At 35.5% G+C, this 16,944-nt stretch overlaps 1 protein-coding gene across 1 annotated transcript in view; it reads left to right on the top strand.

The window, feature by feature from the left end:
• Nucleotides 1–9,494, top strand: part of ALDH1A1 (aldehyde dehydrogenase 1 family member A1) — a 55,134-nt gene extending 45,640 nt beyond the window's left edge. The window contains exons 11-13 of the mRNA XM_082629249.1: nucleotides 1,933–2,090; nucleotides 4,178–4,252; nucleotides 8,885–9,494. Coding sequence (XP_082485375.1) covers nucleotides 1,933–2,090; nucleotides 4,178–4,252; nucleotides 8,885–8,957 — 306 coding nt within the window. The 3' untranslated portion in view covers nucleotides 8,958–9,494. The remainder of the gene's footprint in view (nucleotides 1–1,932; nucleotides 2,091–4,177; nucleotides 4,253–8,884) is intronic.
• Nucleotides 9,495–16,944: the final 7,450 nt, after the last annotated feature.

Below are 16,944 nucleotides of genomic sequence, written 5' to 3'. Positions count from 1 at the left end.
GTCTATGTTTTACATTTAAGTCTGTGAACCATTTTAGGTTAATTTTTATACAAGGTGTGAGATTTAAGTCAAGGTTGTTTGTTCGTTTGTTTTTGCCGATATTTTCAATTGCTTCAGCATCATTTGTTGAAAAGGTGTTTTTCTTCCATTCCATTACTTTTGCAACTGTGAAAGTTCAGTTGTGCATATTTGTGTGTGTATCAATTTCTGGGTTCTCTACTCTTCAATTGATGTATGTGTCTATTTCTCTACCTATACTCCCTTTTTTAATTTATTTACTTTTATTGAAGTATAGTTGTTTTACAATGCTGTGTTAGCTTCAGGTGTACAGCCAAGTGGTTCATATATATGTGAATATATATATATATATTCTTTTTCAGATTCTTTTCCCTTATAGGTTATTACAAAATATTGAGCATACTCCTTTGATTTTGGTAGCTGTATGGTAAGTCTTGAAATCAGAAAGACTGAGTCCTCTCACTTTATTCTTCTTTTTCAAAATTGTTTTATCTAATTCCTTTGCTCTTCCATATAAATTTTAGAATAACCTTGTCCATATATACTAAAAAATCTTGCTGGAATTTTGAGAGGGGTTGTGTTAAAATTGCGTATATATCAATTTGGGGAGAATTAATGTTTTTATTGTGCTAAATCTTCCAGTTATTGAATATAGTAGATCTCTCCATTTATTTATATCTTCCTTTATTTCTTTCATTAGCATTTTGTAATTTCTGGTAACAAGTCCTATATGTGTTTTATTGGATTTATACCTATGGGTTTTTTTTGTTTTTTTTTTTGTTTTTTTTTGCGGTACGCGGGCCTCTCACTGTTGTGGCCTCTCCCGTTGTGGAGCACAGGCTCCAGACGCGCAGGCTCAGCAGCCATGGCTCACGGGCCCAGCCGCTCCAAGGCATGTGGGATCCGCCCAGACCGGGGCCCGAACCCGTGTCCCCTGCATCGGCAGGCGGATTCTCAACCACTGCGCCACCAGGGAAGCCCAATACCTAAGTATTTTTTGAGTGATTGTAAATGGTATTTCTGATTTCAGTATGCACATGTTCATTGCTAGTATATACAAGTATATTTGATTTTTGTATATTTTCTTGCATCCTGTGACATCACTGAACTCAGGTATTCTAGAAGATTTTTGGATATTCCTTGGGAATTTATATGTAGACAATCATGTCATCTACAAATAGGGACAATTGTATTCCTTCATTTCTAATCTATATGCCTTTTATTTCCTTTTCTTGCCTTTTTCACTTGCTAGAATTCCAGCACTATGTTGAATAAGAGTAGTAAAAGTGGGCATCTTGCTTTGCTCCCTATCTTAGGGGAAAAGCATTCAGTATCATATCACTGAGTATGATGTTAACTGTAAGATTTTTCATAACTGCCTTTGATCAGGTTCAGAAGTGCCTTTCTATTTATAATCTGTTGAGGGGGAAAGGAGGTTGGATTTTTGTCAAATGCTTTTTCTGCATCAATTGAGATGATTATGTGATATTTTTCCTTCATTCTATTAATATGATGTATTATATTGATTGATTTTTGAATACTGAACCAGCCTCGCATCTCTAGAATGAACCTCACTTGGTAATGGTGTACAATTCTTTGTAGGTATTGCTGAAAACTATTTGCTAATATTTTTTAGGAATATTTGCTGTAGTTGATATTGGTCTGTGGTTTAAGGGATATTGGTCTGCAATTTTGATTGTTTTTATTGATAATAAAAAAACATTTCGTGATTGCTCACTGTGTGCCAAGTACCTTATAGTCAATATAAAACATAAGTATATTTACATGAAATATAATAAATATAAATATTTTATTTATATATTACATAGATTTATATTTGTAACTATAATACAAAATAAATATTTAGTTGTAACCTATTACTTTGATTTATTTCATTCATTTCTTGTGGTATAGATATTTGGACCAGTGCAGCAAATCATGAAGTTTAAATCTTTAGATGATGTAATCAAGAGAGCAAACAATACTTTCTATGGCTTATCAGCAGGAATTTTTACCAAAGACATTGATAAAGCCATCACAGTCTCCTCTGCTCTGCAGGCCGGGACAGTGTGGTAAGTCAAACCTATGTAATATCACCTTTTCAATGTTAACCACATTAACAGGCTACTCTGAATTTTTTCTGACTTTGATTTTTTGTTTGGAATCACATGGCCTGCTGTTTGAAAATAAAACAAACAAACAAAAATCCTGCTGTACTGGGCTTCCCTGGTGGCGCAGTGGTTGAGAGTCCGCCTGCCGATGCAGGGGACACGGGTTCGTGCCCCGATCCCGGAGGATCCCACATGCCGCGGAGCGGCTGGGCCCGCGAGCCATGGCCGCGGAGCCTGTGTGTCCGGAGCCTGTGCTCTGCAACGGGAGAGGCCACAGCAGTGAGAGGCCCGCGTACAGCAAAAAAAAAAAAAAAAAAAAAAAAAAAAAAATCCTGCTGTGCTGGAAGAACTTTAGAAGAGCATAGAAGATAGATAGATAGAGCATATATATATATATATATATATATATATATATACACACACATATCTATATCTATCTATATCTATATATATATACACACACACATATATATATTTAACTCTATCCAGCCTTCTAAAATTACTTGCCCAAAATACTTTATTGATGTTTGGCTAATACAATATGTATTATTATTATAAATAATTTCTAGGCACTTGGCACTATGCTACACGCAAGGGAGATAAAAGTTCTGTTTAATCAGGATAATCAGATAGTAAGACAGTATTTATTCAGTGCCCTTATGTATACAAGCATTTAGTTCTTACATTAGCTTTTTACTCTGAGATTATTAGAGATGTCTGAAGGTCTTAAATTGGAAGAACATATTGCATTTTGAGAAGCATGTCTGTTTTATTTTTGACATGGTTTATATCTCTGATGTTTACACTTTAATTTAGAGTATATAAGTGCCAAGGCTATGCCTCTCAAACTGTCACATCCCCTGCCCAGCCCCCCATCTCTGGACTGCCTTGTTAGTAATTTTTGTTCCATCAGACCTCACTTCGTCCCCTCAGTCCCAGCAACAGCCCAAGATTATTTTCTTCCCCATAATGTCACAACCAAATCCACTGGACGTTGAGAAGTATTTATCCTTGAGAGACAGCCAAGAAATCCTTGCCCCTCTTGATAGCTCTAGAATCTTTTTTCTTAAGCAAAGGGACATTCATGATTTAGTCAGTATGCACTCTACGCTAAGCACCACGTGGCAGTCTTCACATTCATTATCTCATGTTACCTTACTACAACTGTTAATTGGTATGGAAAATTTATTGACGGAAAAACAGAAGCTTAGTGAGGTTGCATAATTGATCGAGATCATGCAATAAATGACAGCTGAGATTCAGACCTATTTCAGACTCTAAAGCAGTGATTCTCAACCCTGGCTGTACAGTAGAGTTGTCTGGGGAGCTTTAAAAATATCTACACTGATTTGGGTAGAGGAGGGTGTACATCAAACCCACAAATTATATCAGATTCTGTGACTGAGTCTGGATGTAGGTCTTTTAATTTTTTAAAATTCTAATTATTCATGTTTTTATAATTATATGTTCATAAAAGCATTTTGAAACATTTTTTAAAATATGGCAAGGGATACGCAAATTAATAATGAAATCCAACTCCTGTCAAGGCCTCTGTCTAAGCAATTTTTTGAATTAATTAATGAAAAAAGTAAACTAAGTAATATGAGACATATTACAATTATAAAAGAAAATTAATTCTAGCCTGTTAAGTATACAACCCACAAGAGAACTACAAAGCTTACTGAGTATAGGCAGTAAAGAACACCCATCCAACAAACTTGTCTCTCACAGACCATATCCTTCCTCTTATGGTACGTTGGGTAGTCTATCTTTTATAATTCAAGCTATAACTTCTCAGGGACATGATGTACTGCCAAAATGGCTATCAACATATAGAGTGTACCATTTTTAAAAAATTCCTAGGCAGTATATATACATATACTTATACTCCTGCATTCTAATTTATAGTGCTACTTTTGCTCAAAAATGACTACGTAATATTAAAATAAATAGAGTTGTTAAAGAACTCTCTGAATTTCAAAAATTCCAAATTTAGGAGTTATTTCATAGGTTAAGTATGACCTATAACATACTTATTTTCTTTTCAGGGTTAACTGCTATAGTGTGGTATCTGCCCAGTGCCCCTTTGGTGGATTCAAGATGTCTGGAAATGGTCGCGAACTGTAAGAATAACTTTCGTTAAGATGAATACTTATCTTGATAAAAATGGTTCTCACTCTCAAGGAATTAATCCTTAGTTACTACTTGGATTAAAACCTGCCTCTGTTCTTTCCTGGAGATTAATACTGTCAAACAGCTTTTTAAATGCTGGATTTACCCCCAAAAAGTGCAAAAAGGTGATGGCAGAGGGAAATACAATTTATTACACTCTTACAATTCACAAGGGATCATACTAAGCACTTTACATTGGTTACTGAAATATTGCTTACTTTTAGAATTGTTTGCTGTATACATGAATGTAATATATTGGGGAAACATTTCCAGAAAGGAGGTGGAAACTACAAATTGGTGATTCTAAGAAGTGTGCAAATATAAGAACAGTTTAGCTATTTGAATATGCCTCTTACATAAGTAAATTAGGTGTCTCTATATCAAAAAACTTTTCAGTGTAGGAGTAATGATTCTCATTTGTTGTAATATTTTTGATGTAGACTCTAAAATAACCTGAATGAGTTATTTTTGGTACTAAAATCTAAACTGAAAGAAAAATTTAACTAAGGAAAACATGTTTTATAGTCATGACTAGATTGAGGATACATATATTATACAAATGCATTTATGAGCCTTCAGTTGCTTTTCAATCCAGGAAATACTGACTTTTTAAAAACGTGCACATACATATTTATACACAGAAAGTAGTGGCAATGTGTTTGGTCAATTTTGTTCAAGCACTTTTAACCATTTTATTTCTTAAAATTTTCTCATATTTATCAATAAATTTAAAAAATCACCAGGAAAAGACACATTATATTCAAACCTTATGGAATCAAACACAGTAAAGCTGCTCGTTTTGTAAACAGCAAGTAAAAGTGAGTCTCAGCTTCTAAAGGTCATGAGTGCCTTAAAGAGCCAGGTACTTGTCATTTAAATAAATCAGCAAAATCACAATGAAACAACTACCATTGGGGAGTCAGTGAAAAGAGGGCATGTTAAAATGATCCATCCTCCTTCTCAATATACTTTCATTAAGTAGTTCCTATGTATATGAGGTCCTAGGAGCCCCAGAAACACGGTACCACGTTCCACCTTCCATATAATCATGGTGGCAGGAGGAACGTGTAAAAAATAGAGAGAGAGCAAAATAACCAACACACACTATGAAATAAATGGTAACAGACTGGGAGTCTGTGCCTCACGAAGGTAGAGAAGCAGTGAAAACGCAGAGCGCAGTATTGGAGGACGGAAAATCTGGGCACCACCAGACTATAACATTCACGTCACCTCGCTAACTCTCAGTTTCCATCTGTCAGACAAGCTCAGCATTTGTGGTGGGGATAGGAGTGGGAGAAGAAAGTAAAAGGTTTATGAGCTCCTTTCCATGCTTGAGATTCTGTGGTTCTAACCCCGGTGAAAATGCAGTGGATACAAACTTAAAGACCGTTTATAGAATAAGAGAAGACCTAAAAGAAAAGGTAGGACTTGATCTAGGGCATGTAACAAGTGTAGGATGTTAGGAAGCAGATAAGAGGGCATTCTTGAAGGAATGTTCTATGTGGCATGTTGAGGGGTTAGTGAATTTGCCTGACAGGTGGGGATTTACGGGGGTGAGAAGTGTGATTTCAGAGTTAAATAGGATACAGATTAAGAAGCCTTGAATTCAAGAAAATCGGCTTACATATATTAGTGGAGCAGGGAAAGCGATAGATAGCTTTAGAATGTTGATGGAGAGGTGCAGTGGGCAAAAGATCAATTTGTCAAAGGTGCACACGGCATAATAAACATAACTGGAGACTAACCAGCCTGCCTGTGAACTCTGACTCCACCTCTTGCTAGCCACACAGTCCAGTTCAAGTTGCCTAACTTCTGAGCATCTATTTTCTCCTATTTAAAAGGGAAATGTATCTGTCACAAAGCGGGGACTCAACAAATGGTTTCATCCTTCCCTAGCTCCTTGTCTTTATAATATCCATTACTGGGGAGTCCCTTGGCAGCACTAATTACTTTGTACAAAGAGCTATAACAAAAGTTAGATTATTTTGAAGATCAGATTACTGCTAGCCCAGCTATCTAATACACTTCCCTAGGAATGTCAAAGATAAAATACTCAGAAGGGATGAAATAATTAAAGTAGACTAAACATATCAATTTTGTTAAATACAATTTAGTCAAACTTTATGTTCTAGACATATGGAAAGCAAATAAGAGGGGGATGAAAACAAGAATCAACCATCAGTAATTTCTTAAAAATCTGGACTGTGAGTATAGATAATTTGCTTCTTTGAAATACAAAGGAAAAAGTTATACTGTAATTTTTACTTCAAAACTTCCAGCTGAGGATGCTAGTGTTAAAGTCTATCTGAAACCAAATTTGGCAAATTTAATAAATAAGTCATTTGCTGCAAGATGTTTAAAGAGAATTACTGAAGCAATAACCTCAAATGACTCCCAAGAGTTCAATTACAGTTTATCTTCAAAGACAGAAAGGTAGAATTGATCAGTTGGAAAGAGTTCTCAAAGAGCTAAAAATAGTAGTATGCACAGCCCAATGTGGTGGTGATGCTGAGTGCCCAAACCAGGATTTGCATCTCAGATCATGGTGCTGGCCCTGGAATGAGTTAAATGGTAGAAATCCCTCTCTCTGTGTAATTGCACTAATTTTTACTTAGATTAACATAGGTCACTTGAGACTTTACTAGTATGCCATTTCAAACTTATTTGGCTCTCAACACCTCCCAAGGTATTTCTTTCTTCCTGTCCCCTTCAGAAATGGGGAGAAATAAAGTGGTGTAAACTGGTAGGCTAACGTGAGTAGTTTTTGCTTGATTATATTTGCCAAACCAGTTCAGCAAACATTTCCTGTGCCTACTTAATTAGTGCCAGGCTCATTTCTGGATACAGAGTGAAAAACAGGCGTAACTTGTTACTAGCATCTTATTACTCCAGTGTGGACCCTGGATGAGAAGCATGGGTATCACATAAAAGTATGTTGGAAATGCAGAGTCTCAGACCTATCCCCAGACCTGCTAAAATAGAATCAGCATTTGCATCAGGTCCCAGGTGACTGGTACATTGACAATTTTAGAAGCACAGAACCAATAACTCATAGGCTAGTGATATAAAGTGAAATATAAAGATGTTTTTGTGTTGTATCATAGACATAGGAATTTGTATACATCGGAACACTAAGCAGCAGGGCTTATTTCAGCTTGAGTAAGACAATTATCACACTTTGTACTCTCCTGAGAGTTTCAAGTGTCCATGTAACCCAAAATACAATGGAAAGCCTATTGGCAAAAATCATGGGTTAATATATCTAACTTTGTGAGATAAAATACTTACTAAAATATTATCCTTTAATGGGTTTCAGACAACTGAGGCTAAACCCTTTAATTACTTTGAAGAACATGCTCATTGAAGCTTTTAGAAGGTATTTTCAGAAGCTTAATGGCCCAAGAAAATAAGCACTGTAAGAGGATTAGATTACCCAGGAGAAAAAGATGTCTTCTACATACCTGTCTACCTCACCAAAGGAGAGGGGTAGAAAAAGATCAAGATCTTTTTCCTCTGTAAACCTACATGTGCATGAGTGTTATGATTTTAAGAGTACTCTTATGTACATGTAATTTAATCCTTTCATCAAAACAATATAGAGAATAATTTAGCCTAATCTTTTTAGTTATCTCTTTAATGAAGGGTAAATCACAGTCAGTTTCCAAAACTGATAGGAGGTCTCAATAAACCTGATAACAAGATACAAGGATTTTAATTGATTGACTCAAGTTAATTCCTGATCATTTGGGTTGAATTTAAGAGTTATATAAGCAAATGGCAGGGGTTGCATAAATAGAAAAATCCAACAACCACAAAAAGCCCAAAAGCCCTGAATTTTAGGCCAATGAACCCTCTCCCCCTCTTAAAACAAAACAAAACAAAACCCCACCCCCAAATAAAAAGTTGTAACAGTTAAGGTCAGATTTTTGTTTTTTTGGTTTTGGGGGGTTTTTGTTTTTGTTTTTGCCAAGAATCTAGAGAAAAAGATATTAAAACTACAGCTAGAAAATATTTTGTTTTACGCCATATTAGGGCCAGTCAGAGTGAAAATAGAAGCCTGGTCATTTTTAGCCCCTTCCTCATTTCTGGACCAATTGGACATGGTAAATACACTAAACTGAGCTATACTTGAATTTATAGTTGTTCTACACTACTCAAGTGATTATAAATTACTACTTTTCCTCTAGTAATATAGCCATCTTATTTATTTGAACCTAAGCTAGATATGATAAAATTCTTGTTGGGCTGATTTGTGTGTGTGTGTGTGTGTGTGTGTGTGTGTTGAGCCCTTTTATAGTCAAGCAGAAAAAAACGTCAAAACTGAACAATTTCTTTGAAAGTCTACTGAGGGTACATGATCATTTAAAAATGCAAAAAAATATTTTAAAAAATTTCCCACAAGGGGATTTATATAAGACCAGATATCTTACAGTTGGCTAGCTACTATTTGAAATGCTTCTGTACACAGAAAATATTTTCCATTGTCCCTAGCCAGATAAGCAGGAACAAACTTCGACTATCATTGACCATAGTATATTTGTACTGCTCTGCTAAATTCTGTTCATTTTTCCCCCTCTCTCTAGTGGAGAATATGGTCTCCATGAATACACAGAGGTCAAGACGGTCACAATCAAAATTTCTCAGAAGAACTCATAAACTACAAGAGTGCAGAGATGACTCCTCAATGGCTAAGCACCTCCTTCAGTGGCTGATATATCATAGTGGGTTTTAAATGCAAAATTGTTCTTTCTTTCATTTTTTAAACATGAGCTAATCATATTAGCATTAATACTACACATGGAAAACTTGATATGTAGCTTATTCTGAAGGAATCATCTGCCTTCTGATATGTGACACCCAAGTCCTACCCGTAATGAAAATGATGGATTTGGATGCAAGATCTCTCTAGCTCTGTAACAGTCATGTGCTTTTCTTTGTAGCTACTTGTCTAGGATAAACATTTTATGAAAGAGGACCAGTTATCATTTAGCTTCTTTCCCTTGACCACCCCTTGAAGTACTTACCATACCTGTTAACTGCAGACTAGATGTGCTCTGTTCCCCATAGTTGTGAAGTCCTTGGAGTTTGTTGAAATGTTTCCTAGAATGTCATGTCTGCTTGTCAAATGAAGTAATGCCTGAAATACTTAGGTGTAATCTAAACATAAAGCTTAATAAAAACAACCTTGCATGATTCTTGTTCAGTGTGAATTTTTTAAATAGAGTCTTGGTTATGGTGATTTACTCTCCCTGTCACTCAAAAGCAGTGTTAAATTGAGCATAAAGATATATTTAAAAATAAAAGTCTAATCTACTTATTCTCAAATAGGTAAAGAAACAAATTTTATTTTCTGGAGGAATTGTTGCAATCAATAGCAAACATTTGAGATAGATGGCTTCAGTCCTTCAGCAAGCATTTACTGAGTTCCTACAAAGTTCTGGGCACTATGGTAGGTGTTGTAGAAAATAGGTGAATAGTGAATGGTCCATTATCCAAAATGCTTTAATATGTGGAGAACAAAGACACTGTCTGAAAAAAAATGATGGCGCATATGATGGAAATGAGAATTCGAAGAACCATAAGATTATAATAATATGCCAAAGGGTAGTGATACCAGTAACTGACAGACTTGGGAATGGCCTCATGAAGGAAATTTGACTGGATATGAACCTTAATGATGAGCAGATTTGCAGTGAATAAAGAGGAAAGAAGTCCTACAAAATATTCCCTCTGGACATGTTCCATCAAAAAAAATTCTATATAATATTTTCCCCTGTTGGAGTTGCAGATTGCACATTGGCATAGTCTAAGTTCTGAGAAGTCCTAAAGACTGTTTAGTTTTGTTTAATAGTTTTTTTTCCCAAAATTTGTTTAACCAGAGGCCTTGCCTTCCCCTCACCCTCATTTAATACCAGTTAACATTAAGAAACCCACATTGGAAGATGCTGTTCTATGCAACGAGGTAGCGCTGAGTGTTCTGAGCAGAGATCTGGGGATCAAAGGGAAGCAGCTGGAAAAATGTTGTCTGTAAAACTAACTGGACCATATTTACATATTTGTGCCCTAGACAAAGAGCCTCTTCTTGCTGTGCTCCCATGTGCGAAGTGACTTAAGCCCAAGTATAATGTTTTTTATATACTACTATACATATTCTAAAACCGTTAGTTCAGCAGCTTAAAATTTAAGCCTAGTAATCTTTAGGATAACAGTTTTTTTCAGATTCAGATTTTATATAAATGATTAAGTTTGTCATTTTACATTAACAGATTAGTTAGTGACACTGTTACTAGGACATTCTAATAGCTGTCATAATCAAGTGCAACAATGTGTGAACGAATGAAATTTATTAGCTTCTTAGAGCTGAAATAATTTCACCCCCAATTGCAAGAGCTTCTCTAACTTGTAAGGGCCTATAAAATTTGCCATCTGAACTATCTTATACAATTTGGGACATAATGACCATTTTGAAAACAGGAAGAATTAAAGTCTAAGGAGAACTGAAAGATGTTAGGACACTGAGAAGGGAAAAAAGCCAAATACAGAGGAAGGTTGTGTTTTCCAAAAACCAGACAGTGTCTACATTATGAAAAGATCTGTTTAAAACCATGCATAAATAAATAGGTAGACAAGTTAATATTGTAATGGCAACCCACCAGAACATTTTTAAATGTAGAACAAAGAGGGATGAACACAAAACAAGACAAAAGCCAGAAGCAAGTTTAATTATTTGAAAATTAAATCTTCCTGGTATAAATAAGACATTACAGGATTAAACAACAAAAAAAAATCTGTTTAATATTGGCTCATCCTGACCCTCTAGACATTATTTGTGTTCCTTCTCCTCTGATTTCTAAAGCCATACTGGCAGTAATTCTTAAAACCTTGAAAAGTTAAAGGGTATCTTATTAGCCCATGACTACAGGAAGTACAATAAGGAATTTTATCATAAAGAATTCAGTTCTGCAGTTGTAAATGTGATATCATTGTCCTCAAACCACCTGGCAGAAGTATTTTCATCTCTAGGAACACCAAAGTTGGAGGTAACTGTTTAGGCAGAGGCAATATCAGAGGTCAATATCAGAGGTCAGATATGGATTCTCAAATGTCTAGCATCTTTTTTTTTCCATTTTTTAGGATACATGTTTCTGAGTTTATTTTGAAATAACCAATGAGAAAATAGCAAGAAAATATTTTTCTTAAATTCTTGTGGTCAGCTAAAAATAGAGTTAACTCAAAGTAGGAAATTTTAGTCATTTCTTCACATAATTCAGGAGGAAATAATGGACCCCAAAGACACCTTTCCCTGGGCAATGCATGAAATTTTTTGAGTATCTAATTTGACTTGGACTTTTAGAAGTGTGCAAGTACCATCAATGAAACTCTTATCTTTTGGTGACTTCTGCAGGGTATATCAAAAACCTAGGTTACATTTTCACATGAAGCATAAGTTCCCAATTAGACTTTCATTTGCTGGTTCACCTTGGGGTTTTTTTTAATGCTCTCTGGAAATGGATTTGAGGCTTCCCTTTTTTATATTGAGAGAATATATAGGAAGGAGAATTAGAGAAAATAGCTAAATTCCCTGGATACCAAAATTCAGTGACTACCAGGAGGGCATGGAAGCCCACTCTTGTAACATGCTTGGACTGTGGTAGTCTGGAAGATATCATCCTGAGTCAAGATACAAATGAGAGGGAAATAGCTCGGTTATCCCTTTGACATCCTGTAGGGGAGAAGAGATGGCATCTCTCTCTGAAGGCAAGGCCACAAAATTACCAGGGGTGATTGAGATTGCTCTAGACCATGTCTTTAAATCAGTCTTTAGATTCTGAGTGGTGGTTTTATTCCAGGGGAGAATAGTCACATCCATTAACATCTAAAAACACTTAGGATAATTCCAAAGTCCCTAGAAAGTCAACTTTATTGCCTAGTAGAATATCTATGGCAAAGGTACTGCAATGTTTTTTTGCACATTTACTTTAGTGTCATGTGCCAACTAGTTTCACAAGCATTTAGTTTAGTTTCCTTTTGTTTTGTTTAGTTGTGTTTTAATGGACATCTCTGAGTATTATAGAAAAGTTCAGAGGAGGCTGACATGGCACTATCCTGAAATGATTTCACTAGAGTTTCAGGATTTTACATTTTTTAATTTTTTGTTGAGTCACTTAAAGATTCATCAGGCCTTGAAAAATATATTTTACAAATCTGATTAGGCTGCCAACTATTTTTTTAAACTTTTTATTTTAAAATAATTTCAAACTTTTGGAGGAGCTGCTACAGCAACACAAAGAACTCTCACATATCTTTTATTCACTAATTAAAAAAAATTTTTTTTACAGTAGGTCCTTATTGGTTATCTATTTTAAATATAGCCATGTGTACGTATCAATCCCAAACTCTCAATGTATCCCTCCCCCCTGGTAACCATAAGTTTGTTCTCTAAGTCTGTGAGTCTGTTTCTGTTTTGTAAAAAAGTTCATTTGTATTTTTTTTTTTTAGATTCCACATATAAGTGACATTATATGATATTTGTCTTTCTCTGTCTGACTTACTTCACTCAGTATGATAATCTCCAGGTCCATCCATGTTGCTAAAAATGGCATTATTTCATTCTTTTTAATGGCTGAGTAATAATTTTTAATAATTTTAATAATTTTTAATATTTTCCCACATTGACTTTTTCATTCTAATTCTCTATATAGATTCATTTTTTTCTTGAGACAAACTTTTAAGAATAACTCTTAGCCATCATGTCCCTTTACCACAAAATATTTCAGTATCTTTTTCTAGAAATAATGTAATTCTTTCACAAAGCCACAATATAATTATCTAATTCAGGAAATTAACATTGACAAGATACTAGTATCTAATATACAGTCCACATATAATTTTCTCTAACTGTCCCACTAATGTCCTTTATGGCGTTTTCCCCCCATGATCCAAAACTTAATTCAGGATCATGCATTGCATTTATTTACCATAGCTTCCTTTTATTTTGCTATTCCTTGACAATGGCTTTATACCTCGTACACACACCTAATATTCAGTCAGGTTGTGTTGTTGGCCTGGAGGGAATCCTAAAGGACACACAAAGCTCAAAGTTATTGAGTTAACAAGAATCAGAGAAAAGCAGGTTGAATAGTGTTAAAGAATAAATACTTCAAGATCTGATTATTAATTACCATCCTCCATGATAAACTGACAAGGATATTTATAAACTAGAAAATATACCTTCTTTCTTGGACAATTTTGAAGAAAAGCTATATGTTCCCCTGAGGATATTAGTGACTGTCCCTTGTCTGTACTATTGCAACATTGCACTTTTTCATTTTATTTCCTAGCTTACTTATTTGAATGTTTTTTCTTAATAACAGATTGCCTACATTCTGATGACATCTGGGGAGGTACTTCAATTTGAACTAGTTACAAATCCCTAACCACATAGAAGCATATTAAATGACTTTCCTTTCAAAGTACAATGGGGATATAAAGATCTTGACCTTTGGAGTAAAAAAGGTTCTAAATTCTGGTTCCATTTCTCACTAGTGGTATTATCCTAGGTCAACTGTTAAACTTTTCTCATTTAGCAATCATTCAAGAGATAGTGGTGGCTATTGATATTTGGGAAGAAATATAATGTTCTACATAATCACATGGCCCTTGGACCCCAGCAATCTGGTTTCAAATCCCTGTTCTGCACTCACTGGCCTTAAGATTTGGGACAAGATACCCAACCTCTCTAAACTGCAGTTTCTTTATCTGTAAGAAGGATCAATAACGGTACTTACCTAATTGCTTTATTCTATTAAATGAAATAATGTTTGTAAAATGTTTGCAGGGTTCCTAGGATGTAACAGGTGCCGAACACATTACTAATCTACTGATAGCTTAGATTAATAATAACGATGTCAACAAAAATAATAGTGTCTTTAGACAGCAAAGAAAGTATCTTTCTCTTGATCTTGACTTTGTATTTTCCCTACGCTCTCTTTCTCAGTCTTCCAGTGACCTAGATGCTAAACTAATCTCATTTAGGACCCCATAATTGTGATTTGCCAATCCCTTCCATCATTAAAAAAAATAATAATTCCCGGGACTTCCCAGGCTGCGCAGTGGTTAAGATTCTGTGCTCCCAATACAGGGGGCCTGTGTTTGATCCCTGGTCAGGGAACTAGATCCCACATACGTGCCACAGCTAAGAGTTCGCATGCCACAACCAAGGAACTGGTAAGCCGCAACTAAGGAGCCCGCCTGCTGCAACTAAGACCCAGCACAACCAAATTAAAAAAAAAAAAATCATTCCCTTCATATAAAGGTTAAAATTTACCATCAAAGTCAGAAGAGGATGGAGAAGAATGTGAACAAAAACTTGGCTCTAAAGCTGAGTTTGGAAATTTGAATATATGTAATTTCAAAGTGGAATTAGTTCTAATTAAATGAACTCAACTGCCTTTCATCCCTGAGTTGCCAGTCATCATGATTAATCTTTAAGCTAATAGTCAGGGACAGTGGGACTAAGCAAAGACAAACAGAAGAGACTGGTTTCAGACTACCACACAGGAGCCCACAATGACAGTGGTTACCCAGTGATTGATTCAGAGACTCAGCCCCTGTGAATTCAATGAGAAGGATTAGTGGACTTAAAAGCACATGACTTAGCATTTGTGTTCAATGTTCAGTCATCCCAAATTCATGTAACCACAGAATGTCAGAGTTAGAAAAGAACCTAGTGTTCTTCTAGCCCAATAACTTCATTTCACAGAGGCATGGAAAAATCAAGACACTTGAAAGGTCATTAAATTACCATTGGCAGAGTCTGGCTAATGCCCTCTGTATTCTAACTCCTAGTTCTGTGCTACTGCCTGGGTCCCATGTGGCACTGTAGATGTTTAATTGATACTTGATTAAATATGTAGCATCCATCATTTTATTTTATTTTTTATATTTTATTCTTTGTGCCTAAAAAAATGAAGCTATATAATACCCATTGTTACATTTTGTTTGCATGTATTTTATTTATTGGAATTTATTCCTTTTGTCTATAAAAGGAAAAACTCTAAATGATAGCTTTTTAATAAGTCTTCAAATAATACAACTTAGTTTCAATCACACAGCAAAGGGCCTAGATTTAGTTACAAAAACAAAAATTTGGCACATTTATTGATTTAACAGTTATTGGACGTCTATTGTGTACAAAATAACTAAGGACTGCAAAAGAAATAATGGGTATTAAGTCCTTGTTCTGTGAAAAAACAATTCTAGTGACTTAAGAGGTTATTTGCTTCAAATAAAAGTGAAAGATCCTACTCACTCAATGCTTACATCTGATAGAGGAAATGAGAAATATACACAAAATCATGGAAATAAAAGAATGTACAAAATAAACTAAGATTGATAGCCAAAAATCTGCAGTTGTTTAGAGGGAGGAAAATGGTCTCTCCCTGGAGTGACTTTTGTGGAATAGACAGCATCTGACCCAGCCTGACACAGAGGAGGACCCGAACAAGTGCAGATGAAGCAGGAAAGTGAAGTCCTGCTTGGTTGGGAGATAAAGCTAGACAGGCAGTTTGGGGCAAGATCATGGAAACCTTGCATTCCAACTTAAGTCATAAAAATGTAACAAAGAGAAATCTTAAAATGAATGGTAAATTCATTGAGATTTTTTCAATTAAACTTTTCATTTTTAAATAATTTTAGATTTACATATAGTTGTAAGAAATAGTAGAAAGAGATCACATGTACTTTTCCCCAATGGTAACATCTTGCAAAATTCTAATACAATATCACAACCAGAACACTGATGCCATTACAGCCAAGATAAGGAACATTTTCGTCATCTTGTGGACCCCTTATGTTGTTTTTTATTGTCACACCCATGTCTCTCCCACCTTCACCTCTCCCTTAACCCCTAGCAATCTGTCCTCCATTTCTATAATTTACCATTTCAAGAATCATACAGTATGCAATCTTTGGGGATTGGCTTTTTTTTTTTTTCAACCAGCCCAATTCTCTGGAGATTTATCCAAGTTATTTTGTGTATTGAATTATAATTGTGTAAAATATATGATTGAATTTTACCACTTCTAATGGGAATTGTCTTGGCAAGTTTTAAGATACATGTCTCTAAAGGGGAGGTTATTTTTTTTTCTGTAATAACTTCTGAGTAGAGTTGAAGTGTCTTATTGTGCCCCATCCAAGTGTGAATATAGAATGACAATGAAAAGGCAGGAGAACAGGAGGAGGATCTGTTGGCAGAAACATAGAATATTCCATTTTTCTACTTCTAGAGATGTAGTTGAATCTCCTCTGAAGTTCTGAGTTACATTTGAGAAAACAGAAGGGACAAATCTTCCCGTACCCATGTTAGAAATGAAACAAAGCCTTGAAGACTACAGAGCAGGACCCCCATATGAGAGCATGTGACTTCGGTTCTTAGGCAAGCACAATAGATCAGGAGATTGTCAACCTCCTGTGTCTTCTTCACACATCTCCACTCATGATTCCTCCCCAGAAAGGCTATGGTAGAAAACATGGGGCTTCTCCCTCAGGACTTTTGACGTGCTGGTCCTCACATTGCCCAAAAGACTGGTCCACTCCAGCTGCTCCCCCACCCAGAAGAAGGTGGGTTGTCTCCACTTGAGCC

Source organism: Mesoplodon mirus (genome assembly GCF_964341445.2).
Source record: "Mesoplodon mirus genome assembly, chromosome: 1".
Lineage (NCBI taxonomy): Eukaryota > Metazoa > Chordata > Mammalia > Artiodactyla > Ziphiidae > Mesoplodon > Mesoplodon mirus.
The sequence above is the reverse complement of the archived record's forward strand: the minus strand, read 5'-3'. Positions and strand labels throughout refer to the sequence as shown.